This window comes from Rhizophagus irregularis, chromosome 10, assembly GCF_026210795.1.
Source record: "Rhizophagus irregularis chromosome 10, complete sequence".
NCBI classification, from domain to species: Eukaryota; Fungi; Glomeromycota; class Glomeromycetes; order Glomerales; family Glomeraceae; genus Rhizophagus; species Rhizophagus irregularis.
In genome coordinates this window covers 3637534-3659575 of record NC_089438.1, presented here as the reverse complement: position 1 = coordinate 3659575, position 22042 = coordinate 3637534, and the positions used below count along the sequence as shown (strand labels likewise).

At 25.1% G+C, this 22042-nt stretch overlaps 6 protein-coding genes across 6 annotated transcripts; 3 read left to right on the top strand and 3 right to left on the bottom strand.

The window, feature by feature from the left end:
- Positions 1-1385: 1385 nt before the first annotated feature.
- OCT59_002271 (uncharacterized protein) lies at positions 1386-2310 on the bottom strand (the record flags this gene model as incomplete). Its single annotated transcript, XM_066144386.1, has 2 exons — positions 1386-1700; positions 2035-2310. 2 exons carry the CDS (start codon positions 2308-2310, stop codon positions 1386-1388), a joined length of 591 nt encoding a protein of 196 aa, XP_065995551.1.
- A 300-nt stretch (positions 2311-2610) lies between these two features.
- Positions 2611-6796, top strand: OCT59_002270 (uncharacterized protein; the record flags this gene model as incomplete). Its single annotated transcript, XM_066144385.1, has 17 exons — positions 2611-2689; positions 2784-2836; positions 2929-3021; positions 3099-3194; positions 3257-3448; positions 3577-3702; positions 3776-4659; positions 4754-4871; positions 4953-5056; positions 5132-5180; positions 5255-5348; positions 5430-5507; positions 5593-5948; positions 6015-6119; positions 6190-6338; positions 6409-6498; positions 6571-6796. The coding sequence occupies 17 exons, from the start codon at positions 2611-2613 to the stop codon at positions 6794-6796; spliced, it is 2892 nt and encodes a 963-aa protein (XP_065995550.1).
- Positions 6797-7803: 1007 nt separating this feature from the next.
- OCT59_002269 (uncharacterized protein) lies at positions 7804-8120 on the top strand (the record flags this gene model as incomplete). The annotated part of the gene is made up of 2 exons (XM_066144383.1): positions 7804-7811; positions 7928-8120. The coding sequence occupies 2 exons, from the start codon at positions 7804-7806 to the stop codon at positions 8118-8120; spliced, it is 201 nt and encodes a 66-aa protein (XP_065995549.1).
- A 1124-nt stretch (positions 8121-9244) lies between these two features.
- Positions 9245-9529, top strand: OCT59_002268 (uncharacterized protein; the record flags this gene model as incomplete). The annotated part of the gene is made up of 1 exon (XM_066144382.1): positions 9245-9529. One exon carries the CDS (start codon positions 9245-9247, stop codon positions 9527-9529), a length of 285 nt encoding a protein of 94 aa, XP_065995548.1.
- Positions 9530-12461: 2932 nt separating this feature from the next.
- Positions 12462-14033, bottom strand: OCT59_002267 (uncharacterized protein; the record flags this gene model as incomplete). Its single annotated transcript, XM_025333369.2, has 1 exon — positions 12462-14033. The coding sequence occupies one exon, from the start codon at positions 14031-14033 to the stop codon at positions 12462-12464; it is 1572 nt and encodes a 523-aa protein (XP_025189825.1).
- A 6066-nt stretch (positions 14034-20099) lies between these two features.
- Positions 20100-21737, bottom strand: OCT59_002266 (uncharacterized protein; the record flags this gene model as incomplete). The annotated part of the gene is made up of 1 exon (XM_025323743.2): positions 20100-21737. The coding sequence occupies one exon, from the start codon at positions 21735-21737 to the stop codon at positions 20181-20183; it is 1557 nt and encodes a 518-aa protein (XP_025189827.1). The 3' UTR covers positions 20100-20180.
- Positions 21738-22042: the final 305 nt, after the last annotated feature.

Sequence of the window (22042 nt, the reverse complement as noted above, 5' to 3'; positions counted from 1 at the left end):
TATGTTTTTTTTTTTTTTTTTTAACAAAGGACAATATTTATTATAAAAGAAAAATATACAAAATTGAACTAATCTAGTTTAAATACAAGATCGAATAAAAACTAATAAAAGTAATGGTGACTTAAGAATATATGTTCAAAAGAACTATCTACCGTCATGCCTGCCCAAATACTTTCACATGCATAAGCACCCTACCAGTATTCGTACATCCTTTGGTGACTAGATCAAAAATATTTTTCTAAAAAAAAAAACACACTATAAAACAAAAAGAAAATTATTCTAAAACCTAAAAAAATCTAGTATATCCTAAATTAATTTACGTAAAACATCTAAAATTTCCACTAAGACCTTTGATCATGATGTTTTATGGGACTTATCTTTCTTTTGCTTTTTATGCTTCTCAGATTTTGCCTCTTGTGGTTTCTTTTTAGAATTCTTAGAATTCTGTTTACTTTTATCAGTCTGTCGACTTCCTGAAGTTCGTTGCCGGTCCTTGTTGGTATTATTACCAAATGACCTTGTTCATTGCAATGGAGAATCATGTTGATTCCAAGACAGGTGCAATCGCTCCCAATCAAATTGATTATCTAATGCTGTACGCATATCAACCCACTTTTCAAAATAACTAATAAGTTTATGATCCCCCTTTGCAGTCTGTATAATTTTAAAGCTTTTCAAACCCTTAATCGCAAAAAGGAATGAATGTGGGCAATGGTCTTTCCATAAGGCTGCTATCGTCATCAATTCTGGAATTTTTCGAATCGTAGCTTGGAACTTCTCACGTTGTTTTCTTTCTTTGAGTATCCACCTTGCTGGAAACCATCAAACCGGTATCCCCCCTAAATCCGTAGTCCAAACAGGATTATCATTACCTTCGAACTGAGTAAGACGCAAAGAATTTAATTCTATCTTCAAACGAACTGTTTGGTATTTCTTTTGTTGTTTCATTTGTAATGAGATAGTATTCCCCCAAAATGTTAACTTTTGCAGAATTTCTTCTGGCGTCCAGGATACTGGGATATTATAAACCAAAATGTCTCTGACTTGTGATGTACCATCATCACCTGGTTTATGACCTGTAATAACTTGCTGAATTATATTTTTATTTGACTTCTTTTTTTTATTCGAAGATTTTGTCAAATTAGATAAATTATTATCTGGTTGTTGTAATAGCTGCGGCTGAGGCATTGTAATATCCAGATTAGATACTGGTTCTACTGGTGTGACTTCCATATCAAAAGGTTGATCAACATGTGATTGAGATCCAGAGGCATCCGCAATCAACCGATTTACACACGTCAAATGACCAAAAATAGGCAAAAAAAATGGCGCAAATCGCATAAACTATTCGCAAATTTGTATAAACTATTTACAAATAGTATAGGTTAATTCGTAAATAGCCAAAAACAGCCAAGAATAGCCAAGAATAGCCAAGAATAGCCACTGCTTTTCGCGCCATTTTTTTTGCCGATTTTTAGCATTTCGACCTGTGTTATATTAACATCTTGATCATCACCTATTTGATCATCATCATCAACAGTATTTTGCATATAATCATCTGATTCATCATTTGTTAATGGATCAGAATCAGAATCAACAGATTGGTGGTTTTTCTTTTTATTCTTTTTAGCCTTTCTTTTTTTAGACTTATCCTCATGTTTTCTCACAACATTCATTATTTGCTTTCTTTCAGCATATCTCTGTTGTATCCCATTATATACTGCGTTAAAACCATGAGAAGCAGAGTACATAGCAACATGCACTGGTAAAAAAATGGTCTATCCTACACATATCCTACACATATCTTATATATATCGGGTACTCAAAATGTAGAAAATCATACACAAATAATACACATATCATACACATATCGGGTACTTATATATATAGTATACCTATCAGGTACCTGATATATGTATGATATATATATTAGTACCCGATATGTGTATGATATGTGTATTATTTGTGTATGATTTTCTACATTTTGAGTACCCAATATGTGTAAGATATATGTAGGATAAATCATTTTTTTACCAGTGTATGTAAAAAAAATGAGAAACTTTGAGGAGTCATTTGGTAACGAGAGGCTCTATTCTCCCAACTGAGTATGTCTTCATTTGTTAATCCAAAATTTGCTTTTAAAATATTATTTTGAACTTCTGTTGAACGTCCCTTAAAAAATGAAGCACTAAGACTTTCACAATACTGTATATATTGGAAATATGTAGTTTTTAAAAACCTATTTTCATCACCCATAATAAGCATAGGAAACTTATTTTCGGCTATTTGTATTTTTCTTGTATCTTCCATTTTAATAAAAAACTGAGTAAAATAAAATTAAAATTTTACTGCGGAATTGTTATGTTTTTTAATTTTTGAAGGAAGAGTTTTTTTGGGAAATCATTTATGTTAAATCATCTTGTTGGAACTACATTTGATGGATCAGCAATGGTATGATATATATATAGTATATCTTTTTAAATTTTTTGATTAATTCTGAAACAGATTAACTAACTTGTCTTTAGCGCTGTACTGAAGGCGTGTGGATGTCATTAGGTAATTCTTAAAATTTTTTATTACATTAAAGATAAATTCTATTAACTTTATTTTATGGTGAATACACGAGAATATATCTATGTTGCGCTTGACTTTGAAGGATTAAAATCTCTTGAGAGAACTCCACAAGAAGGTATATATGTTATGCTTTAATTTTCCTTTTTATTTATCATGATCTAACTATAAATTATAAATTATGTCGATTAATAAACATGTTCTATTCTTAGATATGTTTTTAATGCTCTTTAATACGGTTGTCTCAAGTCTTATTCTTTTTAAAGTAAATTTCTATATACTGTATATTATTTATATTATATTACTGTTGCTTTTTGCTTAAAATGTTTTACTAATATGTATAATTAATTTCAAAAGAATCAATTTACCATAAATAGAGATGTATCAACAATGTTCCAAAAATTTCAAGATGGTGCAAAGTTATTTGAGTCAGATCCGGAGATATTTCAAGTAAATCATGAAAATTAATGTTTAACCATAATACGAAAAAAAACATTGCCTACATTAATTATTATTGAATTTTTCAGGCGAGACTTTGGATTATCATTAAAGACGTGCCTCAAGTAGATGAAAATGATATTAAGAGAGAATTTCAATTAAAACTTTCTCAATTAGTTAAGGCGGTAAATAAAATGATTCTATTTGTTTAATTTTGTTTTTTATAAAAACTAATTTAATGTTATAGGAAGGCGAAGATAATTTTATTACAAGAATGTATAAAGGTGGAATGAATATTACACCTTGGCCTGTATTTAATGATATTGCATGGTTTAAAAATCTGGCAAAAATTAAAAAAAGTCTGGATAAACAAAAAACAAAATATGAAAATGCTAAAACTTTCTTGCAAAACACAAAAGTAATTATGGCTAAATTGAAGGTTTGTAAACATTATACCTTCTTATTTTACAATATCTTAACTGATGCCTAATCTGGTTACTAACCAAAGAGTAATTGGTAAGTATAATTCGAGAATTTTTTTCATTAATTTCATATTCTGAAACTTAGATATGTGATTGGGGTTCATTGAACGAAAACCTCATACAAATCCGCGTTGCAATGTTAAAAAGATTATTTCCAATCGCTGTATCTTATGGTTTAGAACAAAAAGATCCCAACATTGAATGTCTTATGGTAAATTAAATTTTATTTGTTGTCTTATGAGAAGGATATATTTTTAATCTATCTAATTTATTTATTCCAATAGAATTATGATTCTGGAGAACAAATTAATGATTCAATAATTGACTTATGTGATATCTTAAAAGACTTCAAAAATTCTTCCAAAATGTATCCCGATTCTGATATTCTGTTATATGATGAACACACGTCTTTTAAACGACTTTCTGAAAAATTAAGATGTGATTTCGAGGAAATTGTACAACCGCGAAGAGAATCATCTGATGATAATAAATGGGTTTCTAACCTTAATAAGTTCTTTGAGGGTATTATTGAACGGCGAAAATCACGTGTTCGAGATTGGTATGAGCAAAATACTGCTAAATTCCACCAAGATAATAGTGATATTGTTAATGGAAAGTATGTAATGGAGCAAGAAATAAGCAAACTCACACTTCTATGGACCTTGTGTGGATCAATATGTCATCTATGTAGTTTGAAATGTGTCAAAAGTCGTAATCACAAAGAGGATCATGAATGTTTAACCGATCATAAGTGTCATTTTCCTTGTCACTTTGTTGAAGCTCACAACGGAAATTTAATCCCAGAATGTAGTCACAAAGCTGGACATGAAGGAAAGCACGTTTGTGATAAAATAAGCCATTCATGTGGTGAACCATGTATCCTTATTGATAAGCGTAATTGTCAAAAAGTTTGTTCTAAGAAAATTGGACATAATGACGATGAACATTTATGTCAATCACGTAATCATTATTGCGGAGAGGATTGTTCATTATCAAAACATATCACAAAAGGAAATTATCATTGCCCAAATAAATGTATTAAACCATATGAAGAAGAACATGATTTGCATCGTTGTGAAAATATAGGTTGTCCAATTCAATGTCCAGTTCCAAATTGCAAGGAAAGGTGTCAAAGTGATGATAATTTTCATGCTTTTTCTGTACAAAGGTATTGATTGTATAAGTTAATGCATGTAAATTAAAATATAAAAATATATTGACTCTTGAAAATATAATTATTTATAATAGTATATTCAATTAAGTGAAACATTAAAATGTAATAAAAAGATTCCTCCGAATGAATTTAAGCATACTGGAAAACACACTCACAATGAAAATGGTTTCCATTATCGTGATGCAAAGTGTCGGTGCGAATATTATGTATGTATTAATAAAATATTTTATTTAATTAATATAATTTATTTTTTTTGGTTAATTATTGTATTAATTATTTAAAAATAGTGTACATTATCTTATAAACACAAACAAAAAGACCACGATACAAGACATGGAAATATGACACAAACTGAATTCACGGGAGAAGATAATGAATTTGAATATTTAGGGTATTGTACAATAATCATCGAAGAAAAATCTTATAAATACGATGCTTTATTTTAATTATAATATTTAATTGTTAGACATAAATTAAGAGTTGGTGATCAAGGAACATTTGTTCTTTGCAATTTAGTAAGTATTATATAAGTATAAATTTATAATTGCCTATTTTTTTAATTTTTTTAATTTTTCTTTCTCTGTGTTAGTTTTGTAAAGAGTTAGGTAGACATCGTCATATTGATTATTGCCAAAATGAAGAAATTTGCAAAATTGAAAATCAAAATATACAACACATTAATGGTAATTCTTTTATTTCCTAAATGAAAATATGTATTTAACAAATTTTATTTTACTTTATTCATTTTTTATTTATTTTTTTAGAAAAAGTTTCACCCAATCCTGATAGATCAAAAGATTTCATTTCTCATAAACTTTATTGGGAGCGAACAGGTTTCAAAGGTACAACGTATACAACTTAATTCCTATACGCTACTTCAATTAACTTATATTATTTTAACTATATGATATTTTTCCTTAATATTAGATCCTTATTCTGTTCAAGAACAACAAGAATTTACAAAATGTGATTATGAATGTCCCGACGAAAAGCATCATAAATCTGAATCTACAAGTGTTCCTCCAACCAAATCATTCTGTGAATTACAACTTTTTCATACTTTACTCAACCCAAAATTAAAACCCCCAAGTGATAATGGATATGTATCCTTGGATGGACATCATTTCAATTGTGAAGATCCAAATGCTGCTTTTCACATTATCTTTGTTCTAGATCGTTCAGATTCTATGAGAGCGCAAGATAAGAAACCGATTTCAAGATATCCAATTTATAATGACTTAATAAAAGAGCATGATAATAGAATTGGTGCAGTTTATCAGGCGGTAATATTAAATAATATTTAATTATCCCATCTTAGTTTTTATTAAAAAAAATTACTATTAATGTAGGTATACTATTTTGTGGAAACACGCATAAATTCTGTCAGAACAAATCATAATCAAATGTCATTAGCTATGCGCGATAATATTTCATTAATCTTATTTAACACAAAGGTTCGTATTAATATTTGAATTTGAACTCATATTTATCTAATTATGATACCTGATACTGAAATAAATACAGGTTATCATTCCATTTGAAAATCGAGATTTAACTGATCTGACAGTTTTGTTGGATATAATGCTTAAACAAAATGCATATGGTGGAACAAGCTACGATCTTGCAATTCAGAAAGCTGGATCTTTAATTGAAACTCACTTTGATCCCACAAAGTATGACCTTTTGAATAATTTAAAATGTAATTATCGATATAAATTTATTTATTTCATAATTTTCTTTTAGAGTAAATATCATTATATTCTTATCCGATGGAGAATGTGGTGCTCCAATGAAACAACTTCGTGCTATTTGTGAACAAAACAAAGCAAAAGGGTATTGGCTTTTTTTTAAGTGAAATTCTTTAATAACCCTATTTTTTGATTTAAAAAATATTTGAAATTTCAGATCTCCATTATACCTTTATACGGTATTATTTGGCAGTGATAATAATAGTGGTTCTTTAAAAAAAATGGCAAATATTGCACAATCTTATCATCTTACAAATACTTCATCAGATGTACTACAGTGTCAATTTACTCATACTATTAATGAGATTAAATTAATTGACCATTTTAATGAAATAGCAGAAAGCTTAAGAAAACACAAACCATCTTTATTAAAGAAAGTATAATATACACAATAATTTTGTAGAAATTATTTATTTTCATATGATGATGCTTAATTTCCGAGATTTTATACAGCACAAAAAATTTATACTACAACTATTATGTTTATTTATATTTAATAGCTCTCATATTCTATTTCTTTTATTTGTTTTTAATTAATAAAATAAAGAACAATTTTATTAAAATTATTATTATATGAAATTCATTCCGGTGTTTTATATGAGCTTATTGCTTTCATCTGACATTCTTGTATTAAATTATCAATCCAGATGTTCATTTGGAAAACTTGTTTTTAAATAACTTCGAACACAATGTTCTTGGCTACAATTTTCACAATTCTAATTGTCCCTTCATTAAGCCTAATTTTATCTTCATAAACTTAATCAATATTCTTATTGCTTCAGATTTTTCATTTCTAGTACATTAAGAATTGTTTGTTTTTGAAATTCATATTTGTTGTGCACATTATTGTACATACCATAATCTATTAAAGCAAATTCTCTGTTAATAGCAGCATAAATAATTCTTCACGAATATCAGGCATGCTTATATTTTATTAAGAAATAAATTTGGAAACAAAAAAAAATTAGGAGAATAACGCATAACTCAAGTTAGTCGTACATCTTAATGACATATTGTAAATCAAAAAGTGCATTACCTAAACGAGAAAAAAAGTCTCATCAAAATACTATTTTCATAACTATTAGTAATTATTGCTGCTCAAATAATAATTCTCATAGGGAATACTTTCTCATAAAATTTTATTGAAACAGAATTTTTGGGAAAATTTATTCATCATGATATAGGTATGAGCACGTGATTTTACAGAATTTTTTGATTGACTAATTTTTCGATTTTGTTAAATTTAAAATTTAAACAAGTTTTATATTGCAATGGGTATTTTTATGATCATTGAATTCACTCTTTAAATTTCAAATGGAAATGACTCTAAAGTTGCTTTTAACGAAAATATATATATATATTTTTTTGTTGTAAATCTTTTTAATAAATTATGCTTATGTAACATACAGTATGAATGGTGGAACAATATCAATTTGTCAGCTGATCATTATACATTAATTGATTTGCAAATTTTTTTTTTTAAAAAAATTGAAATTCATTTCGACGATTCCCAGAAGTAAAGAAGAACATGAAGAACTTGATGAATTAAATAATAAATTTAGCGAGAGATTAGACAAAATGAAGGATAAAGAAGATTACATTTCAAAAGAAGTGACGACGAGTGAAGAAAAAGACAAATTTAACGAAAACAAAAAACGTGTTGTGACAACACAGGGACGAAGAGAAGACGATTCCGATAGCGAATAAACTTAAGTCTTAAAATAAACAAATTCGTCCTTAATGAATGAATAATTTTTAAGAAGTTTAAGGTCTTTGGATTTGCGTTCAGATTTGGTTGAAGATTAGCGCGGTCGAATATAGAATTCCGGCCGATTTTTGGATACATCTCTATCAAGAGCGTTGATTTAGGGATTTTATTTCTTAATACTTTATATTTAATTTCAATTTTTGTTTTGTTTTATTTTGTTTTTTAGATTTTATACAATTATGAGTGAATTTAAATTTTAAAGGTCAATATCGTAGTGTTTTAGTTTTTGAAAAATTAAGAAATTGAGAAAACATAGGATAATATTAAAAAATCAAAAAAAAAATTTAAAAAATATATATATAAAGTAGTAGCGTTTACACAATAGATAGATTTTAGAATTAGCAAATATTAATTTTTAGATTTGTCTTAGTTATTTTTTAGACTAGATTTGACTCAGTTATAGAGGGAAGTAGGTCTTATCTGCTCTTTCTAGGTGTTTTTGAATTTTATGTAACTATTTCTTTTGATTTGTTCATAAATAAAAAACGCGTTACTGTTTTTTTTTTAAAAAAAAATTGAAATTCATTTAAACAAAAAAAAAGGAAGAAAATTCATTTACTCTTTTTTTTTTATTTATTAATTTAAACAGAAAAAGATGTCTAAACAATTTTTCCCAAATTTAAGTCAAAGTTATATGGAAATTTTGGAAGATGATGAAAATTATGATATTACTATTGAAGTTGGGAAGATCCACTGATCCAAACGTGAAAATATTCCGTTCACATGATAATCCTACGTCATCGTTCTCCATTTCTACGACGATCTCTGTCTTCCAATAAAATGAATGATAATAATGTTTTAGCTCACATAAAGTTGCCAAATATCTCACCAGAAATTTTTCAAATTATTTTAAAGTTTTACATTCTAATTTATACTTGCGCCTAAATAACTTTTATAATATAATTTTTTTTATGTTTAGATATATTTATGGCGGAATAATTTCTTTAAACGAGCAAGTACCTTCAGAAATTTTTTAAGAATATTGGTTGCTGCTGATCAACTTCATATTCGAGAACTAGTTGATTATTTATAAGAGTATTTAATTAAAAATAAAGTTGTATGGATGGAACAACATTTTGGATTAATTTATCGAGCAACTAAGTTTTCAACCCAATTCTTTATTAAATCTACAAATTTCTGTACAGATTGTATATCTAAATCTCATAAAATATTTAATTCGTTTGATTTTATCTCAATTTCTGAAAAGTCTTTGATTTCACTCATTAAAAGAGATGATTTACAAATGAAAGAAGCAGAAATTTGGGAACATGTATTAAGATGGGGACTTGAAAAAAATCCTACACTCCTTCCAGATTCCACAACTTGTCAGATGATGATTTCAAAATGATGGAACATACTTTGCAACATTGTTTACCCTTAATTAGATTTTTTAGTTTATCTTCTGAAGAATTCAAAAAGTTCATCCATATAACAACTTTTAAATTCCTATTTAAATCCGAATAGAAAATCAAATGATAATATTTTACTTCCCAGAAATAAAAATATTGATGGAATTATTAATTCAAAAATTGTAAATTTAAATATTGCTTCTTTAATTTCAAGATGGATTGATAAGTTAGATATTAAAAGCAGATACACTTGTACAAAAGAATTATATCTATAATATGAATTCAAACTATTGTTAAGAGGAAGTAGAGATGGATTTACTCCTAAGAAATTTCATGAATTATGTGATAATATACCTCATACTGTAATATTTATTAAAATAAAGAAATTATTGGGGATATAATCCTTTGAAATGGGAGTCACAAAATAATAAATGGGTGAAACTAAAGATAGTTTTATATTTTCTTTTAAAGTAAGTATAATTTTAAAGACCCAATTTTAAGTTAAATTATGCATTATTTTATCATGTTGAATGTGGCTCTACATTTGGTAATGATATTAATATTGTGTTTGCGAGTGGTGATTTATATGACCGTTGTTGGTGTAAACAACATTATTATGAAAAAAAGATTAGAACAGAATCTTCATTTTCAATAGAAGATTATGAAGTATTTCAAATTTTTAAATAGAAATATCTAATACCCATAAACTGTAATTCACAAAATTTATTATTTTCTTACCATTTATTATATATTTCAATGAAAATTTAGTTTTTTAAGGGTTTATAAATAGCTACTTAATGCAAGAACTTTTGGCGTATATTGTACTCGTTCTTTATAACCTTTTAATTATTGCATTATATTTTAACAGTATATACTATAATTTATGCTTGAAATTTATTTTATCTATTAGTATTTTACAAATAATTTACTATTTTTTCATTAATTTTTAAAAAGAAAGAAAATTTATGCAATATTTGATTATTTATACGAATTTAAGGACCAATTAAACTTGTTAAGAAAGTCTAGTAGCTGATTTTAAAAAATTCATATTTATTGATTAAACGGTCAATTAATTAGTGACATATTTAATAAAATTATTAAGTTATGATAAGGAATGATGGCAATAAAAAATATTATCTCATTTTTTTGCCATTTGTCTCATACTTTGTCAGTATAGTAAACAGTATAATATATAGCCATTATAATATTATTAATACATAATTATTTTTTATTAATAAATTACAGAATATTGGACAAAATTGTAAAAATCGAAATTTTAAAATTTTAAAATTGATTTTTCAAAACTTCTTTTTATAATTTCCCTTTATGGTAAATTTCTTGGATTGATTTTATGCGTTTATTTATTAAAATCAAATGAAAAATTCTTAATTTTCAGGTTAAAAAAATTTAACAGTCGTTTTTTTTTAAAAAAAAACAAAAATGACAATACTTGGCCATTTACATTTGAAAAACCGAAAATTTTTTTTTTAAATGAAAACAAAAAATATTTATTTTATCAAAAAAAGTCTGGAATCCCTATAAAAAATTTTTATCCGAATATTTCCATTATTTCTCCATGTCTTTCGTAAAAATTCCGTGAAAATGATACATTCACGGATATCCGTGTTAGCGAGATGAAAATTTCCATGATTTAAGGCTATTAATTCCATGAAAATGATACATTCACGGAAAAAACATGGAAAGATAAAACACGGATCAGATTTTTTACAGGGAATTCATCTTTTTTAAATAAAAAACGAAAATTAACAGATTTTTTTATTAAAAGATTTCTAATACACCTTTTAAATAAAATGAAAAAAGGTTATTTTATTAAAAATCAAGAACTGTTTTTTTTTTAGAAATATATTATGGAAGTTTTGTGGTAATTTATTATATATGTATTAGTGCTAATTGAATTCTGTAGTACCTTTATAGGTAAGATATAAAAAAAGTTATATTTTTACAAATTTAGGTTAGAATTGTTTTACCAATCATATTTAAAACGATTAATCAGTTATTTTTATAATAACAAATTAAGAATTTGTAGTAAAATAAAAAACAGTATTTTTCATATCGTAGGATGAACTCTCATTGCTAGGCATGCCATTAAATGCTGAAAATAAAAAAATTTGATTACAATAATGGTCAAAACCTAATGTTAATCAATAGTGTTAACTTACCCGTGATGGGCGGGTATCCGGGTGGTAATAATTTTCACCCGGGTGGAGGCAGGTGGGTCAACCGTCAGGTCAATCTGGCAGATTACCCGTCGGGTCACCTGTATAGTCCTTGTTTGTTGATTAAATTTTTTTATTGATTAATGTAAATCATTAAATCATTTAAAAGTTCCCGTTTAGTCTGCTTGCTTTTTGATCTAGTATCAACTATCAAATGCTTTTGTTTATTAACACTGATTCCGATTCCTAAATAATTAAAATCTCTAAGTAAGACAATATAATTTGAATTATTTTGATATTATATATATAAGTAATAACGGAATTAAATAAATAACCTACGTGCTATATTATTAAATAATTTTTAAATAAAGAATTTAGTTAATAGATTTATTAATGCCAAAACATTTATATTTACAAGAAATTTAGCCAAAGTTTCTAATTGTTGGTTAGAAAAATTTAAGGGAAATAATATATTGAAAATATCATTTATAATGAAGTTAAATCGGAAGTGCACAAATGGTTATCTATTTAGAAGAGAAAATAAACAATGGTTAATTGGTAATTTGAGACGTACTAAAGCTCAAGTTAATTTTAATCTCCTCCTAGTACATTAACGATTTTAAATTATAAAATTGTCATTAATAACAATATTGATTATTAATAAATAATATTTATTTTTAGGATAAGTACTAATTTATAAAACAACATCCATTTATAAAATTGATATCTGATATTTTAAATAACAACTAAATAATTAATCAATTTCATTTATAAATCTATTAACATCAGTAAATAAATCAATATATTTTAGAACTATAATATTATGTAACTTAAATTCCTTCACTTCATCTTTAAAATTAGACAAATTTACATCTGCCCTATTGCGTATAGTATTCTTAATTGCCAAATATTGGACTCTTTTCTTCTTCATAATATATTCTTTTATATAAGGTAAAATATCAATATCATCACTATATTCTCGTACCAAATTACTAATTAAAAATTTTTTAAAGAAAGTATCTTGAGAATTTTTTAAGAATACTTCAAAATCATTTACTTTAATCAAGCGAAGAGCCAAACTTAAATATTCAAGTTTAGAAGGGAGTATTTGTCCTAAATTTTGTAATATTAGCTCATTTTGACAATTTCCTACATTGATTGAAAGATAATTAAGACTTTGGTTAATATTTTCAATCAAACCAAACATTTTAGAAGTAATGTGACTTTCAATTCCATATAAGTCAAGAAATTTGATATTTATGCAATATTTCATAATTAATTCTAAGTGCCGTTGTTGAACTTCAAATTCGTAACTCCCGCATTTGAAATTTTCTAAATAATTCCCATATTTTTGTAATAATGATTGTAATGAATCAGTTGGCAGATTCACCCTTATAAATAAAGATTTTAGTTTAAGTGGTTTGGTTAAGTTAGTAATTTGTTGAATAAAATTATCTAAAGTAGAACAATAAATGATATGAACAGATTCTAAAACATTTAAATTTTCAAATACATTAACTAAATTATTTATACCATTAAAACTGACTCGACAAAAAATGATTGTATTTAAGGTATTTGAGCAATTAAATTCTTTTGATAATACTAATGATTGATACAAAGATAAACTCTTATGACCAAATAAAATTCTTTTAAGATTTTGATGTAAGCCAATTATTTGTGATATATAATTTTTAATTAACGCATTTTTACAATGATTATTTTCAGCAGAAAGGCTTAAATTTCTAATATTATGAATGAAATTAGGATTTTGTAAAATTATCTCAGAAATATCAACATAAACATTATAATATTTGTAGAAAGCTGCGCTTATCCCAATTTCCAAAGTATGTAAATTTACTTCATTTTCAATAAATAATTTAATTAGTGACATATTAATTAATTTTTCAAATTCAAATACCGATGCTAAAATTGAATTATATGTTACCAAATTTACTGAATTTGAAGCTTTATAATTAGCTTTTAACCACCTCTCAATAGAAAGAGCAATTTTATATATGTTCAAATATTTTATAAAACTAGGATAATTAAAAAGTGTATTTGAAGGTAATAAATAATTAATAATTTGATAATCATTTATTTTTGTTTTTAAATAATCATTTAAATTATATAAGTAAACTTCAATAAAATTATAATTTCCGGTAGTAATTGAAAATGGATTTTCCCATAATAATGGGATCGCTAGACGACACCATAATCTATTAACTAAAATACATGAATGTAAGGTTGAATAATCATTCTGAAAATTTTTGATGATTTCATATATTAATTCAGGTAAATCTCCTGAAAATATTTTTGAACATGACATATTGTAAACGAAAAGAAGGAAAAAAAATAGGGGTGTGGCGTATCATTTTATTGTAAGAGTATAAATTTATATTCCATTTTTGATTCAGATATTGTCACACAATTAATTTCGTGCGACATGTTTTAATAATTAGGCGCGCTGATCATTTCGTATGTATACTTGTATAATATGAATAATTAATTGATAATCCCATCTTTTTTTCTTTTTTTCCTCATAATTATTAATTACTGCTAAGATTAATTAATATTGACAATAAAGTAATTACAGTATCTGCCATTAATAATATATTACAAGGCTATAGCGAAAAACTAACGAGCGAAACTCATGGTCCCTATAAAAATTTTTAAATTTTTAGAAAATTAATCACATATCGGAGTTTTTAAAAAAATGATCATTTATCGGAATTTTTCCCAGAAAATTTTCTATAGGGGATGTAACTAATCCACAATTTAACCTAGATTTCTTTATAAAAATATTATAACAATGCATTATAACTTTTTTTTTATAATTTTTTTTTGACTTTCAAGATCTTACTTGAAAGAATTATTGCTTCTGCAAATAATTAAGAAAGCTTATAATAGCTTTTTTCCTTCTGTTGGCGCAAAAATAATAAATTTCACTGATTTATGGCCGGATCTTGAGTTAAATAATTTCAATATATAGTATTAACAGAAACAAACATTATACAAGGACCCAAAAATAAGGTCCAGCCAAAAAATGTTGCTATTGGCTGATTAGGCCGTACACATTTTTTCAGGGCCGGAATTATTATAGTGTCAGACTGTTACTAAAACAGGAAATAGGATTCTGGCCAACATTATCAAAAATTGTCTAAAAAAGGAAAGATTTACATGATTATTTTGACCTATCGTGATTAATACGACAAAATTATGTCTTTTATATCACATCAACATGTGATGATTTTGGCAAAACAAAGTGTCCGGATAATTTTGGCCGCCCTTTGTAATTAGAGCTCCAAATTGGATCAAACTCAAACGATGGGCTAAATCGTAATAGATTTTTGACCTCCCTTTGAGCTGGGTAACTTTATAATAAGATTAACATACAGTATATAACAATGTAATATTTTACTTTGTCATAATTTTATAACATACTACATACAAATCATCTATTTATTTTTCATATAGTTTATAAATACTTTATTTATAAGATTTTAATCAAAATATACAATAAGATATCATACTATAGTAATGTAAAAGAAAATAAATAGTAAATGTAAAGAATTTATACCCAAGTTCCTTTATCTTTCATTCAGTTACTTTTATCTATAAGTAAAAAATAAATTATTAAATAATAATATTATTAATAAAATAAATCATGTAATTAGTTAATACCTAGGTTTAGTTTAGTAAAATCTATCACTTCTATTGATTCTATAATAAAAAAAATAATTATATATATCAATGAAGTATTTGAAGAATTTTCTTTTGTAAATAAATTGGGAAATTAATTACCTGAATATTCTCCAAATGAATCATCATCATCCTTGTTATCAATAGAATTTTTTGGTTTTGGAAGATTTTTAAAATCCAAAAGTCTACTTGTGTAAACTGCTTGAGGATTTGTAGTATATGAAAGAGTAGGACCAGTATATAATGATGATGATGATGTTAACTTCTCATTAATTTTATCTGCGTCTTCAATTTGCTTATTGATTTCACGATCACTCCGAAATTTACTTGAAAAATGTAATTCATATAATAAATCTTTTATTTCTTTTGCTTTAGGTCGTTTTAAAGGATCAGCATCCCAACATTGTTTAATTATGTTTAGAATTAATTGAGGAATTTTATAATTTGATTTTGGCCTAAGTCCTTGACAAATACTAATAGCTAAGAATTTATCATGAACAATATCATGATAAGGAGGAAGCCCTGTACAGACTTCATATGCAATAATTCCAAATCCATATATATCACTTTCTTGAGTATATTCTTTTCCTCTTAAAACTTCTGGTGCTACATAGGGTAATACCCCATATAATTCTTTACATTCATTTTGAGATGGTTTTACATTTACTGGTCGACATAATCCAAAATCAGTAATGAAAGTATAGCGGCTATCTTTTAATATATTACCACAATGAAAATCACGATGAATTGATCCATTTTCATGAATATAAACGAGGCCTTGTGCAATATCTTGTAAAGTTTCCAATTTTTCAACCCATTTTGTTGAATTAAAACTATTATTTAAATGTTGTCTTAAACTACCATTTATTACATATCCCATTACTAACATAAAATTTTTAGATTCTGGATCCTTAGTAATGCCATAACAGGGTGTTATATTAAATACACTTTTTGAAAAAAACATAATATGGGCTTCAATCTAAAAAAAAAAAAAGAATCCATAATAACAATAATTAATGGACAGTTTAACATTTATAATAATATCTTGTAAATTATATAATAATAAATAACTTACTTCTCCTAAAAAATCGGATGTAATATCTTGAGAATTATGTAAGCATTTTAACACAACAGGAAAATTCTCATAATCCCTACAATAATTTTTACTTCTTCTCCATTTATTATTTTCAAAATCCCAACTGTATATCCATCCATCCTTCCAAATTGCTTTATAAATAGTTCCAAACCCTCCTTTTGCCAAGTATTCAACATTTTCAAATCTATCATATTCAATCCATTCTAAAACACAATTATAATCTTTAGCTTTAAGTTGTGTTTTTTGAATAAACTTATCAACTTTATAATTTCCACTGGTCCAGTTTTTGAAATTTTGTTGAAATTTACATTGACACCAATAATAAGAAGCTCTAGGTTGCTTACAATCTTTGCATAAACCATTTCCTTTATAACGTAATTTTAATTCTTCATTTAATATCAGCTTATCAATTAGCAAACTTTGTTCTTCAGTTAGACTATTATAGACAAAATCTTTTATTTGCTCAAATACATCATCAGTGAGCATAAATTCTTCCATATTGGGATTAATAAATGTGACTTCAATTTTATGTTTAAATAGAGTAAAAAAGATTATTTAATTTTTTTAAAAGAAAAGGTGGTCTTTTAAAACGTAATACAGTTGCACAACAGCTGATTGACAAAACCCATTTTTAAAACAATAAAGCGTTCAAGAAGTCAGCTGATGATCACAGAAATCACAGATTATTAAAGTAAGAAATTTCCTTTTTCAAAAAATCACAAAAAAAAAAAAGCTTTGTCGATCATCTAACACCACACCAAATTATTTCATTATTATATACTTTATTTTTTGAAAAATACATTCAATCAATATCATTATATGCATTAAAAATCATGATAGATTAAAAAATGTATTATCCAATCAGTTTAGTTATGTACAATAAAGTAGTATAAAACCAAAAGGAATATTTTGCCATTATTATGTGAAGGAAATTCATATTATTAACGAATATAACTTGTAAATAAAGATAATTAATTATGACTTAAAATTTTCATCTATTTTAACAACATTTTTTTCTAATAACTTGAAATTTTATTGTTAAAACAAATTGGTATTAAATGACATAAATGTTTTCTCAAAATTCAAAAATATAATAACTAATTTAATAATGTCAAAAGTAGTTATTCTTAAAGATACTATAAATTATTTTAGTAAATCAGAAAGTTGACTTTAAAATAATGACTGCGCTGTTTAATACTTTAGTTATCATTATCTATGGAAAATTATTACAAAAAATTATTATTATTGTAATAAATAAAATAAGAAAGGAAGTTATTTGAAAATATTATAAGCGGATAAAAATGGGAGGCAGTCAGTATTTCCAAATATGGACATGTGAACAAAGTAACTTTTAAAATAACTAAAACAAGTAAATGTTATATATGACAGTAAACTTTAACAAAATTTTATTATAATTAGATTTAAATGTTCTGAAAAAAATAAAATTTGAAATATTAATTGAAAGATTAACAAAATAAAACTGATTGGTAATCAATTATTGCTTAAAAAAAAAGATGGTAAAATTTCGGTATCTGCTGAGCACGCTCAGGTTGCTTCTATTATCATATGCAAATCCCTGGCCGAACCTAAAGAAAAAAAATGAAGTGAATAATTTTTCACTAACTGTACCTAAATTACACTACTTTTATATAGATTTATATGAAAAAATCTATGTGAAAGTTACCTATAACTATTCTATATAGTTTTAAGGATCATTCAATTAATATATACTGTAAAAATATAATTTATTTTAAATAAGCTTTAAGAGATAATAAAAATAGTTAATACAAAAGCTCAAGTTAATTTTAGTCCCCTTCTACTAGTACATTACTGTCATGAATAATAAAAATACTTAATTAATAATAAATGAATATTTATTTTTAGAAAAAATATTTCTATCTGATATTTTAAATTTTTATAACTAAAAAATTTGTTTGATAGTCCCCGTATAAATAATTTGAATCCGTCTATGGTCAAAAACTATTCGATCCGTGTGCATTCCAATCAACTAATCCAATTTCGGTTAATGAAATTTTATAATCGGAATTTTTTTTTGATTATTAATTTTTTTTATCAAACTGAAAGGAGAAAAGGAAGAAAAATTTTTTTTCGGTTTGAAAAATTTAAAAAAAAAGGAACCAAAAAAATTCTGGTTTTTTTTTCAAATCGAAAAAATTTGTTTTTTCTCATTCTTTTCCCGTTTAGGTTTAAATTTTTTTCCTAAACTAAAAAATTATTTCTTTTTATTAAATTAAATAATCCTATTTTATTGGTCTTTTAAGACCGATTTTTTTGTATTATTTTTTATCGATCTTTTTTTAGACCGTATTATTATTTTTTAAAAAATTTTTTTTTTCAGTCTTTTTGGATCAGAATGTTTTTCAGTACTTATTTTTTTTTTGGATTCCTTTTTTTTCGAAAATTTCCCTTTTTTTAAGCGATTTCTTTCTTTATCTTTTTTCTTTCCCCAAATTTTTGTTTCACTTTTTTTTTCTTTTTCTATCAATTTTTTTTTCTTTTTCCTTTTCGGTTTCTTTTTTTAACCCGATTTTTCTCTTTGTCCCTCTTCCCAATTTTTTTTTCAGTTTTTTTTCGAATTCTTTAAACCTTTTTCTTTTTTCAAGTTGGCTTTGGCTTTTTTTCCAATCTGAAAAATTTTTTTTACCTTTTCTTTTTTCGGGTTGGCTTTTTTTTTCAAACCGAATTTTTCATCTTTTTTTCTTATTGATAAATTTAGGATTTTTTTTTACTAATACTTTTTACCCTTAATATTTTTTTTTTCATTAGTACTGAACCAATTACATTGTAATTAAATCATACACAGTACATGTAGTATGTCAACAAAGTATCTATTTTCTATTAAAATTATATTGAAACCTACTTGAAACTTGTAATTACTAAAATTACTTTATATAAATTTCATTTCCGGTCCTCTTTCGATCTTTAAAAAAAAAATTTTTTTCAACCCATTTTTTTTATTTGTTTTTTTTCAACCCATTTTTTTTGTTTTTTTTTTTAAACCAATTTTTTTTTTGATATTTTTTACAGTTTTTTTTAAAGTTATTTTTTTTAATTTTTTTCTTTTTTCTTTTAAAAGCAAACCTTTCCGTGCTTACGGCGGGCCATAGTTTTCCGACTCACCCTTTCCTTTTTTGGTTTGTTATTTCTAAAACTGAAAATTATTTTTCAAATATTTTTAATTTTCCTTTATAATCCATACTATTTTTTTTATATAATTTTTTCCATATATTTTTTTTTAATTATTGTTATATAAGTATATTATTGTTTATTTTATTTTTTTAGACTTGAATCTAGATCAGTGATCGGATTAACGCTATGGCATTTCGCCGTTACGGTCACGCCTTTTTTTCCGATTCTTATTTTTAATAATAATTATTTTTCCTAATTACCGTATTTTTTTGCTAAAATTTTTTTTATTTTTTCAAGCACAGTAATATAATTATTTTATTATATAAACCAATATTTTTTTAATTGTAAATAAAAAAAAAAACTATTCAACCCAATGACTATCCATTTAATCACTAAAAAATTTATAGATTTTATATATATATCTCTACTTATTTATATATTATTTTTATGTGCATAATTTATTATCTGTTATATATAACGTAAATCCCAGTGCGAAGCAACGGGTGACTGCTAATAATAACTAAATAATTAATCAATTTCATTTACAAATCTGTAAATACCAGTAGATAAATTAGCATATTTTAGAACTTTAATATTATGTAACTTAAATTCCTTCACTTGTTCTTTCGAATCAAACAAATCTTCATCGTTCCTATTAAAATCAATAATGGATAAAGTAGTCTTAATAGCCAAATATTTGACTCTTTTCTTCTTCATAATATGTTCTTTTATATAAGGTAAAATATTTATTAATCCTTCCACCATATTATTAATTACCAATTTCTCAACCAAAGTATTTTGAGAATTTTTTAAGAATACTTCAAAATCACTTGTTTTAATGTGAAGAACCAAACTTAAATATTCAAGCCTAGAAGGAAGTATTTGTCCTAAATTTTGTAATATTAACTCGTTATTACCATTCCCTACATTGATTGAAAGATGATTAAGATTTTGTTTGATATTTTCAATTAAACCGAACACTTGAGAAGTAATTTGGCTTCCAATTCTATATAAATCAAGAAATTTGATATTTCTGCAATATTTTATAGTTAATTCTAATGATTGTTGTGTTAATGACCGATCAAATTCATAACAGATATCTTCTAAATAATCCCCGTATCCAAAATTTTCTAAATAATTCCCATATTTTTGTAATAATGATTGTAATAAATCAATTTGAAAATTCCCGGTTATAAATAAAGATTTTAGTTTAAATGGTTTGCTTAAGTTAATAATTTGTTGAATAAAACTATCTAAAGAAAAACAATAAATGATATGAACAGATTCTAAAACATTTAAATTTTCAATTACTTTAACTAAATTATTAATTCTATCATTAAAATTGACATAATAGAAAATGATTGTGCTTAAGGTATTTGAACAATTAGATTCTTTTGATAATAATAATGATTGATATAAAGATAAACTATCATGACCTAATAAAATTCTTTTAAGATTTTGATGTGAATTAATTATTTGTGATATACGATATTCAATTAGCGTATTAGAAGTTAAAATAGAAAATTCAAAATTCTTAATATTGTTAATTAAGTTTGGATTTTTCAAAATTATCTCAAGAATATTATTAATATATGCAATAAAATAAGTACTAATAGTAATTTTAAGAGTATGTAAATTTATTTCATTATCAATAAATAATTTAATTAATGACATACTAATTAATTCTTTAAATTCATATACTGATTGAAAAACTAAATTTGAAGTTTTATCATTAGTTTCTAACCACATTTCAATATAATGAGTAATTTTAAATACGTCCAAATATCTTATAAAACTAGGATAATTGAAAAGTGTATTCGAAGGTAATAAATGATCAATAATTTGATAATCATTTATTTTAGTTTTTAAACAATCATTCAAATTATACAAGTAAACTTCAATAAAATTATAATTTCCGGTAGGAGTTAAAAATGGATTTTCCCATAATAATGGAATTGCCAAACGACACCATAATCTATTAACTAAAACACATGAGTGTAAGGTTGAATAATCATTCTGAAAATTTTTGATGATTCCATATACTAATTCAGGTAAATCTCCTAAAAATATTTTTGAACATGACATATTGTAAATGAAAGGACGAAAAATAGTGGTGTGTCATTTTATTGTAAGGTCAAAAGGAGTAAATTTATATTCCATTTTTAGTGATATCGTCGCACAATTAATGCCAATTAATTGTGTAACATTTTTTAATAATTAGGCGCAGTTTTATTAAATAACTGCATCCGGTAAAAATGTATTGTGCAGATCACTAGATTTTTATTTTACCTTTACTACCTTTGTTTATGCAACTAGAAAAAAATTAAAATTTTATATAAATCAATAAAGCGTGTCTTCTGCCGTTATTATTAAGAATTCCGAGCTAATTC